The 16,621-nt window shown below is 45.7% G+C and overlaps 2 protein-coding genes across 11 annotated transcripts in view; one reads left to right on the forward strand and one right to left on the reverse strand.

Moving 5' to 3' along the window:
* NGB (neuroglobin) overlaps positions 1-14,358 on the forward strand; it is a 35,346-nt gene extending 20,988 nt beyond the window's left edge. Inside the window, exons 2-4 of the mRNA XM_077267518.1 lie at positions 8,301-8,412; positions 13,935-14,054; positions 14,118-14,358. Coding sequence (XP_077123633.1) covers positions 8,301-8,412; positions 13,935-14,054; positions 14,118-14,264 — 379 coding nt within the window. The 3' untranslated portion in view covers positions 14,265-14,358. The remainder of the gene's footprint in view (positions 1-8,300; positions 8,413-13,934; positions 14,055-14,117) is intronic.
* A 780-nt stretch (positions 14,359-15,138) lies between these two features.
* TMEM63C (transmembrane protein 63C) overlaps positions 15,139-16,621 on the reverse strand; it is a 42,799-nt gene continuing 41,316 nt past the window's right edge. For all 10 annotated transcript variants that reach the window (XM_077267493.1, XM_077267494.1, XM_077267500.1 and 7 more), the window contains 5 exons: positions 16,480-16,585; positions 16,245-16,412; positions 16,055-16,170; positions 15,692-15,763; positions 15,139-15,613 (listed from right to left, as the gene is read on the reverse strand). In XM_077267493.1, coding sequence (XP_077123608.1) covers positions 15,437-15,613; positions 15,692-15,763; positions 16,055-16,170; positions 16,245-16,412; positions 16,480-16,585 — 639 coding nt within the window. In that variant the 3' untranslated portion in view covers positions 15,139-15,436. The remainder of the gene's footprint in view (positions 15,614-15,691; positions 15,764-16,054; positions 16,171-16,244; positions 16,413-16,479; positions 16,586-16,621) is intronic.

Genomic DNA, 16,621 nt, shown 5'->3' on the forward strand with positions numbered 1-16,621 from the left:
AACACAAATTCTGTTATTATTATCTTCATTTAATTTGTCTTAAATGAAAAAACACAAGAATTGTCCTAAAGCCAAATTGGATATAATTCCACACCAAACATAAAAAAGAGGGTGGACAAAAGTATTGGCACTGTTTGAAAAATCATGTGATGCTTCTCTAATTTGTGTAATTAACAGCACCTGTAACTTACCTGTGGCACCTAACAGGTGTTGGCAATAACTAAATCACACTTGCAGCCAGTTGACATGGATTAAAGTTGACTTAACCTCTGTCCTGTGTCCTTGTGTGTACCACATTGAGCATGGAGAAAAGAAAGAAGACCAAAGAACTGTCTGAGGACTTGAGAAACCAAATTGTGAGGAAGCATGAGCAATCTCAAGGCTACAAGTCCATCTCCAAAGACCTGAATGTTCCTGTGTCTACCGTGCGCAGTGTCATCAAGAAGTTTAAAGCCCATGGCACTGTGGCTAACCTCCCTAGATGTGGACGGAAAAGAAAAATTGACAAGAGATTTCAATGCAAGATTGTGCGGATGTTGGATAAAGAACCTCGACTAACATCCAAACAAGTTCAAGCTGCCCTGCAGTCCGAGGGTACAACAGTGTCAACCCGTACTATCCGTCGGCGTCTGAATGAAAAGGGACTGTATGGTAGGAGACCCAGGAAGACCCCACTTCTTACCCCGAGACATAAAAAAGCCAGGCTGGAGTTTGCCAAAACTTACCTGAAAAAGCCTAAAACGTTTTGGAAGAATGTTCTCTGGTCAGATGAGACAAAAGTCCGCCCCCCGAAGAAGCCTACGCGAAACGCGTGTAGGGGCTGGCGTTTCCACATCCACACCACGACTACCATGGATGAGGTCCAGTCTTAGACATTTATTTAGACATTTGCTATTGATGGGTTCCTAGCAGGACATTTTATGTTCAATTACCTTATGGGAATTCTATCCTATTGAACCTGTGACCTCAAGTCATATTACCATTGGTGTGGTGTGTGGTACTGTTACCTGCATCCGTTATTCACATAGTTACTCTATATTGATTATATGCTGTGGTATTATTAGTTTATCTGATTATTTTAACTGTGTATGATATTTAATAAATATTAATTTTATCTACTTATAATTGGCAGTTGCTGACTCCTTTTTCTAATTATATAATCATTGTTGGGAGTTTTTTCTGTCCTTGAGAGGATTCATATGTGGCTCTGTTCTTATTAACTAACCGGAAGCGGTTGGTCGCAGTTGTTTTGGCTAAAGGTTGCGACCAAGTATTAGGCTGAGGGTGCCAATACTTTTGTCTGGCCCATTTTTGGAGTTTTGTGTGAAATGATCAATGTTTTGCTTTTTGCTTCATTCTCTTTTGTGTTTTTTCATTTAAGACAAATTAAATGAAGATCATAATACCAAAGAATTTTTGATTGCAATCATTTTCAGGAAGAAACTGAGTATTATCTGACAGAATTGCAGGGGTGTCAATACTTTTGGCCACAACTGTATGTAAGACCTGCCTGACATGTACCTGATGTGACTCAAGGTCAGGTGAATAAATTAATATGTCCCCCAGATAGATACCCATGAACCTGCCTACCTATGTCAATTATATAGTGCTGAAAGATGGGCACGTTCGTCAACCCAAAATGCATCATCGGTTCACATAGTGTCCTTCGGGTGTATTGAACGCAGTCTTCCACTCATCCCCCTCTTAAATGCGCATGAGGTTATACGCCCCTCTAAGGTCCATCTTTGAGAACCACTTTGCCCCTACAATCTGATTAAGGAGGTCAGGAATGAGAGGGAGCAGATAGGGATCACGGACAGTGATCGTATTGTGTTCGTGGAAATCCAGGCATGGGCGTAACACCCATCTTTTTTCATTACAAAAAAAAAACGTAACAACTGGTGATGAGGATGGTCTGATATGACCTTTAGCCAGGCATTCTGGAATGTAGGAAAATAGAAAAAATTGGAGTCCGGCTCAACAGTCATGGAGACCACTGCTGATTTGACAGATGTCCAGAAGAGTTATTGACACACTCCACAAGGAAGGTAAGCCACAAAAGGTCATTGTTAAAGAAGCTGGCTGTTCAAAGAGTCTTGTATCCAAGCATATTAATGGAAAGTTGAGTGGAAAGAAAAAGTGTAGTAGAAAACGGTGCACAAGCAACCGGGATATCCGCAGCCTGGAAAGGATTAAGAAAAGGCCATTCAAAAATCTGGGAGAGATTCACAAGGAAAGTACTGCTGCTGGAGTCACTGCTTCAAGAGCCTCCACACACAGACGTATCTAGGACATGGGCTACAAGTGTCACATTCCTGTTGTCAAGCCACTTATGACCAATAGGCAACGCCAGAAGCGTCTTACCTGGGACAAGGAGAAAAAGAACTGGACTGTTGCTCAGTGGTCCAAGGTGTTATCAGAAGAAAGTATATTTTGCATGTCATTTGGAAATCAAGGTCCCCCCAGAGTCTGAAGGAAGAGTGGAGAGGCACACAATCCAAGCTGCTTGAGGTCTAGTGCGAACTTTCCACAATCATTGATGGTTTGGGTAACCATGTTATCTGCTGGTGTAGGTACATTGTGTCTTATCGAGGCCAAAGTCAGCGTAGCCATCTACCAGGAAATTTTAGAGCACTTCATGCTTTTCTCTGCCGACAAGCTTTATGGAGATGGAAATTTCATTCTCCAGCAGGACTTGGCACCTGTCCACACTGCCAAAAGTACCAATGCCAGGTTTACAAACAACAGTATCACTGTGCTTGATTGGCCAGAAAACTTGCCTGACTTTAACCCCATAGAGAATCTATGGGGTATTGTCAAGAGGAAGATGAGAGACACCAGACTCAACAATGCAGACGAGCTGAAGGCTGCTTTCAAAGCAACCTGGGCCTCCATAACACCTCAGCAGTGCCACAGGCTGATCGCTTCCATGCCACGCCACATTGATGCATTAATTGATGCAAAAGGAGCCCTGACCAAGTATTGAGTGCATTTACTGAACATACATTTCAGTAGGCCAACAATTCGAATTTTAAAATCATTTTTCAAGCTGGTGTTATACAGTATTCTAATTTACTGAGATAATGACTTTTGGGTTATCATTGGCTGTAAGTCATAATCATCAACATAAACACTTGAAATAGATCACTCTGTTTGTAATGACACTATATAAAATGAGTTTCACTTTTTGTATTGAAGAACTGAAAAAATAACTTTTTGACTATATTCTAATTTTTTGAGACGCACCAATATAGTAATATGACTGCCCTTCTCCTCAGTAATATAGTCGCACTTCTCCTCAGTGTGTCATAGTAATATGGCCACCCTTCTCCTCAGTGTGATATAGTAATATATAATAATACTAGCTGTACTACCCGGCTTCGCCCGGGTTAATGACTGCTGTTAGCAAAATAGAATGTGTTAACAAAAATTTATTCTGCACACAAAAACCACAAAACAAATAGATAGAAATGTAATTATTAAAAGGCAAAAACTAAGCTAATAGAAGAATTTCACAACATATATTAGCTTTGTTATACTGAGAATGTCTTTGTTGCCTATATTAACCAATCAGAGCTCAGGTTAATTAACTGTAGCAAAATAGAAGCTGAGCTGTGATTGGTTGCTATTGGCAGCCTGATAAATCCCCAGCCAACAGGAAGCCCTCCCCCCTGGCAGTATATATTAGCTCACACATACACATAATAGACAGGCCATGTGACTGACAGCTGCCGTATTTCCTATATGGTACATTTGTTGCTCTTGTAGTTTGTCTGCTTATTAATCAGATTTTTATTTTTGAAGGACAATACCAGACTTGTGTGTGTTTTAGGGTGAGTTTCATGTGTCAAGTTGTGTGTGTTGAGTTGCGTGTGGCGACATGCATGTAGCGACTTTTGTGAGATGAGTTTTGTGTGGTGACATGCGTGTAGCAACATTTTGTGTGTCGAGTTGCATGTGACAGGTTAGTGTAGCAAGTTGTGTGCAGCAAGATTTGTGCATGGCGAGTTTTGCGCGTGGCGAGTTTTATGTGTGGTGCGTTTTGAGTATGTGCAAGTTTTATGTGAGGCAACTTTTGCATGTGGTGCAACTTTTGTACATGTGGCAATTTTTCTGTGTGTGCAAGTTTTGCATGAGGTGAGTTTTCCATGAGGTGAGTTTTGCACGTGTGGCGAGTTTTGCGTGAGCCTAGTTTTGCATATGGCGAGTTTTGCATGTAGCGAGTTTTGCGCGTTGCGAGTTTTGAGTGGTGACTTTTGTGTTTCGACTTTTATGTGGCGAGGTTGGTGTGTGTGTGGTGAAATGTGTGCTGAGGGTGGTATATGTGTTCAAGCACGTGGTAGTGTGTGGCGCATTTTGTGTTTGTGTTCACATCCCAGTGTGTGGTGAGTATCCCATGTCGGGGCCCCACCTTAGCAACTGTACGGTATATACTCTTTGGCACCATCGCTCTCATTCTTTAAGTCCTCATTGTTCACATCTGGCAGCTGTCAATTTTCCTCCAACACTTTTCCCTTCACTTTTTCCCCATTATGTAGATAGGGGCAAAATTGTTTGGTGAATTGGAATGCGCGGGGTTAAAATTTCACCTCACAACATAGCCTATGACGCTCTCGGGGTCCAGACGTGTGACTGTGCAAAATTTTGTGGCTGTAGCTGCGACGGTGCAGATGCCAATCCCGGACATACACACATACATACATACACACATTCAGCTTTATATATTAGATATACCTGTATGTAATCTCCTGTATATAGTATATACCTGTGTGTCATCTCACCTATATATAGTATATATCTGTGTGTCATCTCCTTCTGTATATAGTATATACCTGTATGTCATCTCCTCCTATACATAGCATATACCTGTATGTCATCTCCTCCTGTATATACTATATACCTGTAGGTAATCTGCTCCTGTATATAGTATATACCTGTGTGTCATCTCCTCCTGTATATAGTATATACCTGTATGTCATCTCCTCCTGTATGTAGTATGTACCTGTATGTCATCTCCTCCTCTATATAGTATATACCTGTGTGTCATCTCTCCTGTATATAGTATATATCTGTGTGTCATCTCCTCCTGTATATAGCATATACCTGTGTGTCATCTCCCCTGTAAATAGTATATACCTGTGTGTCATCTCCTCCTGTATATAGTATATAACTGTATGTCATCTCCTCCTGTATTAGCCCTCGTTCACACGTTATTTGGTCAGTATTTTTACCTCATTATTTGTAAGCTAAAATGGCAGCCTGATAAATCCCCAGCCAACAGTAAGCCCTCCCCCTGGCAGTATATATTAGCTCACACATACACATAATAGACTGGTCATGTGACTGACAGCTGCCGGATTCCTATATGGTACATTTGTTGCTCTTGTAGTTTGTCTGCTTATTAATCAGATTTTTATTTTTGAAGGATAATACCAGACTTGTGTGTGTTTTAGGGCGAGTTTCGTGTGTCAAGTTGTGTGTGTTGAGTTGCGTGTGGCGACATGCATGTAGGGACTTTTGTGAGATGAGTTTTGTGTGGCGACATGTGTGTAGCAACTTTTTGTGTGTCGAGTTGCATGTGACAGGTTAGTGTAGCAAGTTGTGTGCAGCAAGTTTTGCGCATGGCGAGTTTTGCGCGTGGCGAGTTTTATGTGTGGTGCCTTTTGAGTATGTGCAAGTTTTGTGTGAGGCAACTTTTGCATGTGTTGCAACTTTTGTGTATGTGGCAATTTTTCTGCGTGTGGCAATTTTTCTGCGTGTGCAAGTTTTGCGTGTGGCGAGTTTTCCATGAGGTGAGTTTTGCACGTGTGGCGAATTTTGCATGTGGAGATTTTTGCGCGTGGCGAGTTTTGAGCGGCGACTTTTGTGTTTCTACTTTTATGTGGTGAGGTTGGTGTATGTGTGGTGAAATGTGCGCTGAGGGTGGTATATGTGTTCGAGCACGTGGTAGTGTGTGGCGCATTTTGTGTGTGTGTTCATATCCCCGTGGTGGTGTGGTGATTATCCCATGTCGGGGCCCCACCTTAGCAACTGTACAGTATATACTCTTTGGCGCCATCACTCTCATTCTTTAAGTCCCCCTTGTTCACATCTGGCAGCTGTTAATTTGCCTCCAACACTTTTCCTTTCATATTTTCCCCATTATGTAGATAGGGGCAAAAATGTTTGGTGAATTGGAAAGCGCGGGGTTAAAATTTCACCTCACAACATAGCCTATGACGCTCTCGGGGTCCAGACGTGTGACTGTGCAAATTTTTGTGCCTGTAGCTGCGACGCCTCCAACACTTTTCCTTTCACTTTTTCCCCATTATGTAGATAGGGGCAAAATTGTTTGGTGAATTGGAAAGCGCGGGGTTAAAATTTCACCTCACAACATAGCCTATGACGCTCTCGGGGTCCAGACGTGTGACTGTGCAAAATTTTGTGGCTGTAGCTGCGACGGTTCAGATGCCAATCCCGGACATACATACATACATACATACATACACACACACACACATTCAGCTTTATATATTAGATGGCCGCCCTTCTCCTCAGTGTAATATAGTAATATAGCCGTCCTTTTCAGCGTGATATAGTAATATGGCCGCCCTTCTCCTCATTGTGATATAGTAATATAGCCGCCCTTCTCCTCAGAGTGTTCTAGTAATATACAGTAATATGACCCCCCCTTCTCATTTAGTATGATATAGTAATATATATAGTAATATGGCCGCCATTCTCCTCAGTAATACAGTACTATGGCCACCCTTCTCATTGTGTTATAGTAATATATAGTAATATGGCCGCCCTTCTCAGTGACGGCCATAAGCTAAAGCCAAGGAGGCTGTCTGCTTCTTTCACCACAGCCCAACCCACTGCTCAGGGAGGCGACTGTTCTCCGTTGTCAGAAACCTCCATGTATGAAGAGCCACAAGTTCTCGCTAGGGTTTAGGTCCAGTGAGGATGGGGCCAGGTCATTATTATTCATCTTTTCTGACGCCGAGCAAGAGACTTTGATGTTGTGATGAATTGTCCTGCAGAACAATCCTCTTTTTTTGGAGATGCAGACTTTATTCTGCTCCACAGATGGAAGAAATTGTCCTCTAATGTCTGTTATGAGGTTTGGGACTTAATGTTGTTCCACCTTCAACCTGAAAAGGCCCAACAAACTCTTCTTATTAATCCCACCCATAGCAGTGCCCACTCCCACCTTGCTGGGGTCTGTGGGGAAGTGGAGGTTTGTGCCCTATACTGATCCTGCCACAGCCCCTCCATCTGCTCTGTCCACTGAGTAGTCTCATCTCATCAGTCCTTAAAACCTGGGAACAATCTGTATCAGATATGACTTGGTCCAGCCCTGAGATTTCCACTTGTGTTTTATTTTGTGGTTGTCAGGCTCGGCCTCCTCACCTTGGCCGTCTGTAGTGCAGGTTCTGTTATAATTGTTTTGTGTAGACCCACAACAGTCGGTGACGTCTCAGAGTCGTAAAATCCCTTTTGGCCATCTTGCCTGAGGAGAACGAGCAGCTAATACTTCAGTACACCCTGATAAAAAGCGGGGTGTCCTGAGGTCACACCCCTCATTATACACATTGACATCAGTGTCTGCTGCCTACTGCTCCAGGAGAGGTGATGGACGTTGTGAGCGCAGCCCTGACCTCCTGTGATATCCTGCTTTGAGTGGGGCAGTGCATACTGCTTGGAGTGAGCCCAACCCTGGCCTCCTGTGATGTCCTGCTCAAAGAAGAGCAATGGATACTGCGGGGAGTGAGTGAAGCGCCAGGCCAGCCTCCTGTGACATACTTTTCCAGTAGTTTTCCTAAAATGCGGGAAGTGGGTGAAGCCCCAACCTCCATTGACACTCTGCTTCAGGAGGGGCAATGGACTCTGCAGGGGGGGGATGAGTGCAGTCCTGTCCCCTCGTGACGTCCTGCTCGAGGGGGCGATAGACACTGGGGTGAGTGAGATGGATAGAAAGGACATTGCAGGCACCAGAATGTCCATAATCTGACCTTGTGATACTTGAGGTTTTTCCTGTCATTGGAGCTATGTAAATTTCTAACATTGTCCTCTGCTTGCTGTCAGTGAACTGGGACCAGTAGTAGGGCCATGAGCGGAAGAGAGTTCTGTGAGACTTCATCTGCAGTAGATTGGTTGCCGCATTCCCAAGTGATGGAGCCCTGCATGGGTCCACGGAGCTGCCACAAGTGGAAATGTGAAAAGGGAAACACATGACGGCTGCACCATGATTCCTTCATCTGAAGGGCGATTTCTCGTTTGCACAGCATGGGGTCTCTCACTATTTATCTGCCTTCCAGGCTTTTCGAGCTGCAGCCGGAGCTGGTCGTTCTTTTCCACTATCATTCTGTTCCGTTCTCCAGTGTCCAGGAATGTTTGACCTCGACCGAATTCACCGAACACATCCGGAAAGTGAGTAGCCCTGGAGCGTGCAGCAGCACGAGACCCTCTCCCCAAAAGACCCCTCCGCATAAATATGGTGGTAACTGAGAGATCATGTTTATCAGGCGAGCGGCGCACCCATCAAGTCAGGTGGAACAAGGTGGAGCATCGCACCAATCAGGCCCCTGGGGTGTAGTACACACAATGAGATCACGGGGGACAAAGCAGAGCAGCGCCCCCATCAGGTCCCTGGGGTGTAGCGGCGCACCTATCAGGTTACGGGAAACAGGGTGGAGCGGCACAACAATAGGCCGGCCTCACACTTGGCGTAAGACAATACGCCACGTATTATACGTCCGTACTACGGCCGTAATACGGAGAAATGTTCCCAAAATAGTGATCCGTAGTCAGGGTGTGTCAGCGTATTTTGCGCATGGCATCCTCTGTATGTAATCCGTATGGCATCCGTACTGCGAGATTTTCGCGCAGGCTTGCAAAACCGACATCTAATGGATTTATGTGCTCAAATGTTCGGGAAAACATATATACAGTACATATATATATATATATATATATATATATATATATATATATATATATATATATATATGTCATTGAGACACATATATATATATTCTGTATTTAGATTTCATTCAGCGCAATATCTGTGAACAGCCGGTAATTCAATTGCCGGCTTTTCATTTCTCCTGCACAAACCCGACAGGATATGAGACATGGTTTACATACAGTAAACCATCTCATATCCCCTTTTTTTTTGCATATTCCACACTACTAATGTTAGTAGTGTGTATGTGCAAAATTTCAGCGCTGTAGCTGCTGAAATAAAGGGTTAAATGGCGGAAAAAATTGGCGTGGGCTCCCGCGCAATTTTCTCCGCCAGAATGGTAAAGCCAGTGACTGAGGGCAGATATTAATAGCCAGGAGAGGGTCCATGGTTATTGGCCCCCCCGTGGCTAAAAACATCTGCCCCCAGCCACCCCAGAAAAGGCACATCTGGAAGATGCGCCTATTCTGGCACTTGGCCACTCTCTTCCCACTCCCTGTAGCGGTGGGCTATGGGGTAATGAAGGGTTAATGCCACCTTGCTATTGTAAGGTGACATTAAGCCAGATTAATAATGGAGAGGCGTCAATTATGACACCTATCCATTATTAATCCAATTGTTGGAAAGGGTTAAAAAACACACACACACATGATTTAAAAGTAGTTTAATGAAATAAACACAGCGGTTGTTGTAATAATTTATTGTTCTCTCAATCCATCAGGAACACCCTCGCTTGGCAAAATAATAAACGCACAAGATACATACCTTCTGGTGAACCGTCTCGTCCCACGAAGTAATCCATCTGAAGGGGTTAACTAATATTACAGGCAGGAGCCCTGCTAATGCAGCTGTGCTCCGTGCCTGTAATCCCCGGCGAATGAATGAAATGTAGGTCAATGACCTACATTTCCTTCAGTCGCGGTGATGCGCCCCCTGGTGGATGTCCTCATATGACCTGGAGCGTGGGAAAAAGTTCCCAGGCTGCAGTTCATGAGAACATCCACCAGAGGGCGCCTCACCGCGACTCAATGTAAGTACAGATCCTGCTTTCCTTTCAGCACCCGGGGATTACAGGTACGAGCGAGTGGTTTATCGCAGCTCGTGCCTGTAATATTAGTTAACCCCTTCAGATGGATTACCTCGTGGGACGAGACGGTTCACCAGAAGGTATGTATCTTGTGCGTTTATTATTTTTCCAAGCGAGGGTGTTCCTGATGGATTGAGAGAACAATAAATTATTACAACAACCGCTGTGTTTATTTCATTAAACTACTTTTAAATCATGTGTGTGTGTGTTTTTTAACCCTTTCCAACAATTGGATTAATAATGGATAGGTGTCATAATTGACGCCTCTCCATTATTAATCTGGCTTAATGTCACCTTCCAATAGCAAGGTGGCATTAACCCTTCATTACCCCATATCCCACCGCTACAGGGAGTGGGAATAGAGAGTTCAAGTGCCAGAATAGGCGCATCTTCCAGATGTGCCTTTTCTGGGGTGGCTGGGGGCAGATGTTTTTAGCCACGGGGGGGCCAATAACCATGGACCCTCTCCTGGCTATTAATATCTGCCCTCAGTCACTGGCTTTACCATTCTGGCGGAGAAAATTGCGCGGGAGCCCACGCCAATTTTTTCCGCCATTTAACCCTTTATTTTAGCAGCTACAGCGCTGAAATTTTGCACATACACACTACTAACATTAGTAGTGTGGAATATGCAAAAAAAAAGGGGATATGAGATGGTTTACTGTATGTAGACCATGTCTCATATCCTGTCGGGTTTGTGCAGGAGAAATGAAAAGCCGGCAATTGAATTACCGACTTTTCACTAACACCGCTGCGTATTTCTCGCAAGTCACACTGCTGGTCCGTGTGGAATCCGTATTTTTCTCGCCCCCATAGACTTTCATTAGCGATTTTTTTGCGCAATACGCTGACAAACGCAGCATGCTGCGATTTTGTATGGCTGTAGAAAGCCGTATATTACGGATCCGTAATATACGGCTGATAGGAGCAGCCCCATTGAGAAGCATTGTGCCGTTTATTTTGCGAGTTTTACGGACGTAATTTCTGCGCTCTTACGTCCGTAAAACTCGCTAGTGTGAGGCCGGCCATAGGGTCACTGGGGATAGTCTGGAGAGTCGCACCCATCAGGTCCCTGGGTGGAGTGGTGCACATATCAGGTCACAGGGCTGAGTGGCGAATTCATCGAGATTGAGTGGAGCATCGCACCCATCATGTGGCGGGGATGGCGGAGAAGTGCAAATCCAGACTTTTTAAATGTTTTTTTTTTCTGACAAATAAAGTTAATTTTAATCAATAAATCTTGGAATAACAATAATTTCCACAATTGAAAGTTTAAATAAAATGTCCCTGTGCTGAGATAATCTTATAAATGTCCCCTGCTGTACTTGTGTAATGTCTGTGTCTGACCTTACAGGAACATGGTCTGATCATACCACAGCTCCTGGGCGGGGGGGAAGCAAAAGAGGATACAGATATTACAGCAGGGATCACAGCTGATTCTTTTTGTGAGATAAAACATTTCTCTGCCGGTTTTTTTTTTTTAAATGTTTTACCTCCAAGAAAGAATCAGCTGTGATCCCGGCTGTAATGTCTGTATCCTCTATTATTTTCTCCCCTCCCAGGAGCTGTGGTATGATCAGACCATGTTCCTGTACGGTCAGACGCGACCATTACACAGTACTCTGCAGGAACACATGTATAAGATTACCTCGGCATAGGAACATTTTGTTTAAAAACCCAATTGTGGAAATTACAGTAGTGTTCAAAATAATAGCAGTGTGTTCAAAAACATGAGTTTAACACAAAACCTTTATATGAGTTTTTATTTCCAGCATTGGGAACGTTGCACACTGTTTTCTAATTCATACCATGAAGAGAAATGTATATAATTTATAACTACAGAAAGTAACAAATAACGAACACTGGGCTGTTCTAATAAATAGCAGTGCCTGCATTTGTCTTTACAAACTCACAATATGTATTTTTGGTGGATTTCTCATTCCTGTGAATCACTAACCTAATATTTAGTTGTTACCCACAGTATTTTAGAACGACTTCACATCTATGTTGCGTAAAGTCACCAACTTCTGTCACCTGTTATTCCAGCCCAGGACCCTTGGACGACATCCCACCATTTTTTTGGCATTTGTTGGCTTTGCCTCAGAAATGACATTTTTTTTATGTCACCCCACAAGTGTCCTATCGGATTAAGGTCCGGGGATTGGGCCGGCCACTGCATAACCCAAATTTTGTTGGACTGGAACCCAGATTTTGCTCATTTGCTGCTGTGTTTAGGGTCATTGTCTTGTTGAAACCCATTTTGAGGGCATATCCACCTCAGCATAAGGCAACACGACCTCTTCCAGTATTGTAATATATGCAAACTGATCCCTGGTGTGCGGTAAATAGACTGGCACCATAGTGAGAGAAACATGTCCATATGATGATGCTGGCACCTCCATGCTTCACTGTCTGCAGTGTACAGTGGCTGAATGCAGAGTCTGGGGGTCGTCCGACGAGCTGTCTGCGGACCTTGGACCCAAAAAGAACAATTTTACTTTCATCAGTCCATAAAATGTTTCTCCATTTCTCTTCAGGCCAGTTGATGTGTTCTTTGGCAGATTGTATCCGCTTCAGTACATGTAGTTTTTATAACAGTGAGGACTTCTTACTAAGATTAGCGTCACACAGGCGTCTTCTAACTGTCCCAGTCCTCACAGGTTACATGAGACGGTCTGTGATCATCCTGGAGCCGATCATTGGCTGAGCCTTAGCCATTCTGGCTATTCTTCCATCCATTAGAATGGTTGTCTTCCATTTTCTTCCACGTCTCTCTGGTTTGGCTTTCCATTGTAAAGCATTGGAGATGACTTTAGCTGAACAGCCGATCATTGTCTGCACTTCTTTACAAGTTTTACCCTTTCCAATCAACTTTTTAACCAAAGTACGCTGTTCTTCTGTACAATGTCTGGAATGACCCATATTTCTCAGGCTTTCAGGAGAAATGCATGTACAACATGTCCTGGCTTCACCCTATGATAAGGGCCACCTGATTCACACCTGGTTCCTCACAGAATGATTGACCGCACTAATTCATCTCCCCACTGCTATTATTGTGAACACTTTCCCCTTTCAATTCATTATTCTAAGGGCTCATACTCACATGCGAGAAACTCTGAGTCTCACACTTCAATACTTGGCACTGCATCCGGCACTCAGATCGGAGCGTGCAGCCGCATAGCAATACATGCAGCTGCACGCTCCGATTTGAGTGCTGGGTGCAGTGCCGAGTATTAAAGTGCGAGACTCAAGAGTTTCTCGCATGTGAGTATGAGCGGTGTATCCGCTGCGTCCAAAGCGATGCCAATACGTCCAGTGGACACATAGCCTTAGAATCTACTGCATCAACTGGTAAATTGTGTGACGTGGGGATATAATTTATGCCAAAAACAGTGATTGAAATGGTTATCATATTGGACAGCTATTATTTCAAACACTACTGTATTATTCCAAGAGCTAGTGAATAAAATGTTGATTAAAATTAATTTTGTTCCTGGGAAGTCCACTCGCTGGCCGGTGAGCTGTATAGGGTGCTGCCCCATGATCATGCGTCAGTGCTCCGTACACGACACGAGTCTCTCAGAATTTAGATACCAATCATCCTGAATGAGAAATGTTCCAGTCTGAGGCTGCACTACTGATGTCTGATTGGCACAGTGTTGTCATGGATATCAGTCCTCCTGACATGGATGCTGGTGTCTCTGTGGTGCAGCCTCTGCTCATGTAGGGAGGAGATTACTATCCATTTCACATGAAGGCTCGCCCTAGTCGTCGGGGGTCACATATTCTCACAGCAGTGGTGTAGTAAATGATAGTCTCAGATGTGTGTGTGGGGGGGGTGCAGTGATATTGGGGTTCGGCCTCTGGTATAACCCTCCCCCCCATCTGCTCCTCGTTCAGGTGATGACAGTAATTGACGCTGCCGTGCAGAGCCTCGACGCTCTCCCCTCTCTGGAGGAATATTTGATCAGCCTGGGGATGAAGCACCATGCCACCGGCATCCGACTAGAGTCCTTCAATGTAAGTATTGACGCCGGGGGCTCGGTGACAGCCACGACCTCTGACCTCATTTCTTCCTTGCAGACGGTGGGGGAGTCACTACTCTTCGCTCTTGAGTCCGGGCTGGGGGACGTATTCACATCTGACACTCGCGATGCCTGGAGCGGACTGTACGCCATTGTGGTGAGCACCATGAGTCGTGGCTGGGGGAAGGACCCAGAGGAGCCATGACCGCTACTGAACATGTGCAGCGGAATGAGGTGTCCGTCCTGTCTTGTGCTTCACCTGTCCTAGAAGTTAATGTAATAAACTGGAAAAGACCAGACCATGTGGCCCTCATCCATCCAGGGGCCACTCAGCCATCCTCCTCACAGGATGTAAGTGAGAGGACCCCGTTTACCCAACACAACCTGCTGCACAGCACATGTCAGTAGCAAAACCTGCTCCACCAGCACACGGCACATGCATCCACGACACAACCTGCACAACACACCACATGGCCTTGACACAACCTTCTCCACCTGGACACAGCACCACAGGTCCTCGACATAACCTGCTCCACCTGCACACAGCACCACACGTCCACTACAGAACCTGATCCACCTGCAAAAAACACGTGGCCGCAATACAACCTGCTCCACCTGCACAACACTTCACACATCCGCGACACAACCTGCTCCACCTGCACACGGCACCACACGTCCGTGACACAACCTGCTCCACCTGCACACGGCACCACACGTCTGCAACACAACCTGCTCCACCTGCAAAACACACATGGTCGCAATACAACACTCCACACGTTCGTGACACAACCTGCTCCACCTGCACACGGCACCACACATCCTCGAGAACCTGCTCCACCTGCACACGGCACCACATGTATGCGACACAACCTGCTCCACCTGCACACGGCACCACATGTATGCGACACAACCTGCTCCACCTGCACACGGCACATGTATGCGACACAACCTGCTCCACCTGCACACGGCACCACATGTATGCGACACAACCTGCTCCACCTGCACATGGCACATGTATGCGACACAACCTGCTCCACCTGCACACGGCACCACATGTATGCGACACAACCTGCACACAATAGGACTTGGGTTCTTTATTTGGCATGACTCCGCTTGTTCAGGCAACGAGGCGCAGGTCCCATGCACGCGCAAAATCTAGCGAGGGAGCGGCGCTGCAAAGAGGTGGTGGGAGGGGCTTGGAAGTTGAGCCACCCCCCTCTGTGTGACGTGATCTTCTGCTGGCTCTTCGTACACTGGCGGGGCCCGGTATCACAGAGGGGCCTAATACCCATAACGCAGCCTGCATGTCACAACTCCATCATCCAAGGCACTCAGCGACTTGTTAACCTCTGACCTTTAAAAAAGCCTTATAGAGGCTCAAGGAGACCCCTCCTGGGTGCAGCATGTCCCCTGTTCATAGCTGTCCTGTGAGCGCTCTTCTATAGAGGTCTCTGAAGGGCTGTCGGCCCGGGTCTCCAGGGCACCATATGAAGGGTGAGCCGGGGAGGCCAGAGGTGACAGGTCCTCCTCCTGTAATACAGTCGCTACGAAAACCTGGGGGGTAGAAAGGAGAGAACCCGATAAGGCGATGTATGTAGCGCGAGGGTCCTGAGGACAAAAGCAAATTCTCACCGTGGACTGCAGTGTGGATGATATACTGCTGCTTTCAGGGTCCTGCAAGATCCCCTCACCCTGCTCCGACATCTGCGTGAGACAGTCAGCAGTACAGGAGCAAATGTTATCAATTGGGCGGAGTCTAAAAGTCAGGTTGTGTGACCTGCTGCAGAGTCCCTGGGTCTGAGTCTAATCGGAAAATTGTGTGTCATGTGGGCAGAGTTTAATTGAGAGGGGGTGTGTTTTGTGGGCGGAGTCTACTCTGGAAGTTGTATGTCCAGTGGGAGGAGTCTACACAGGAGATTATGTGTCCTGGGGGCAGAGTCTAATGTGCCACGGAATAATCCTCATGTTATCTGGGGTCGGGAGGCTTGTTCTTACCTGATAACTCGATGGTCTTTTTGGATGCAGTTTTCTCAGACAAAGGCCGAAAATAGAGAAAAGCAAACAACAGAGGAGTGAAGCAAAGGTGAAGAGCGTGACCGGATGGGTGGAGCCTGTGGAAAAACTGGAGCATGAGCACTCAGGAGCTGCATGCCTCTCAGGGCATATGAGCCGTGGTCCCACTTACCGAGCCGCAAGACGGAGAAGAACAGCAACCAGAAGATGCAGAGTATGGGGGCGGCGAGTAGCTGGCGGGCAGCGGCGGCGTGTAGGCGGGGGCTCAGCTTGGCGGGGATGTAGGCGTAGTAGATGTTGTAGCGGTCGGTCATGTGCTTCAGGAGCAGATACAACAGACCTGTGGGTGAAGAAGAGATGAGGGGGCTGCACCATACAGTAATGGAAATAGCCTCCCGCACACTCACCGAAAGGAGCGATGATGGGGCACGTGATGCTGTATGTCATCACTACCGAGAAGACGCATGTGCTCCAGGCGTACTCTAGGCCAAACTGGAACTCATAGGCCTGACTCTATAACGAGAAACATCAGGCTACTCACAGCACACT

The sequence above is a fragment of the Ranitomeya variabilis genome, chromosome 1 (assembly GCF_051348905.1).
Source record: "Ranitomeya variabilis isolate aRanVar5 chromosome 1, aRanVar5.hap1, whole genome shotgun sequence".
NCBI classification, from domain to species: domain Eukaryota; kingdom Metazoa; phylum Chordata; class Amphibia; order Anura; family Dendrobatidae; genus Ranitomeya; species Ranitomeya variabilis.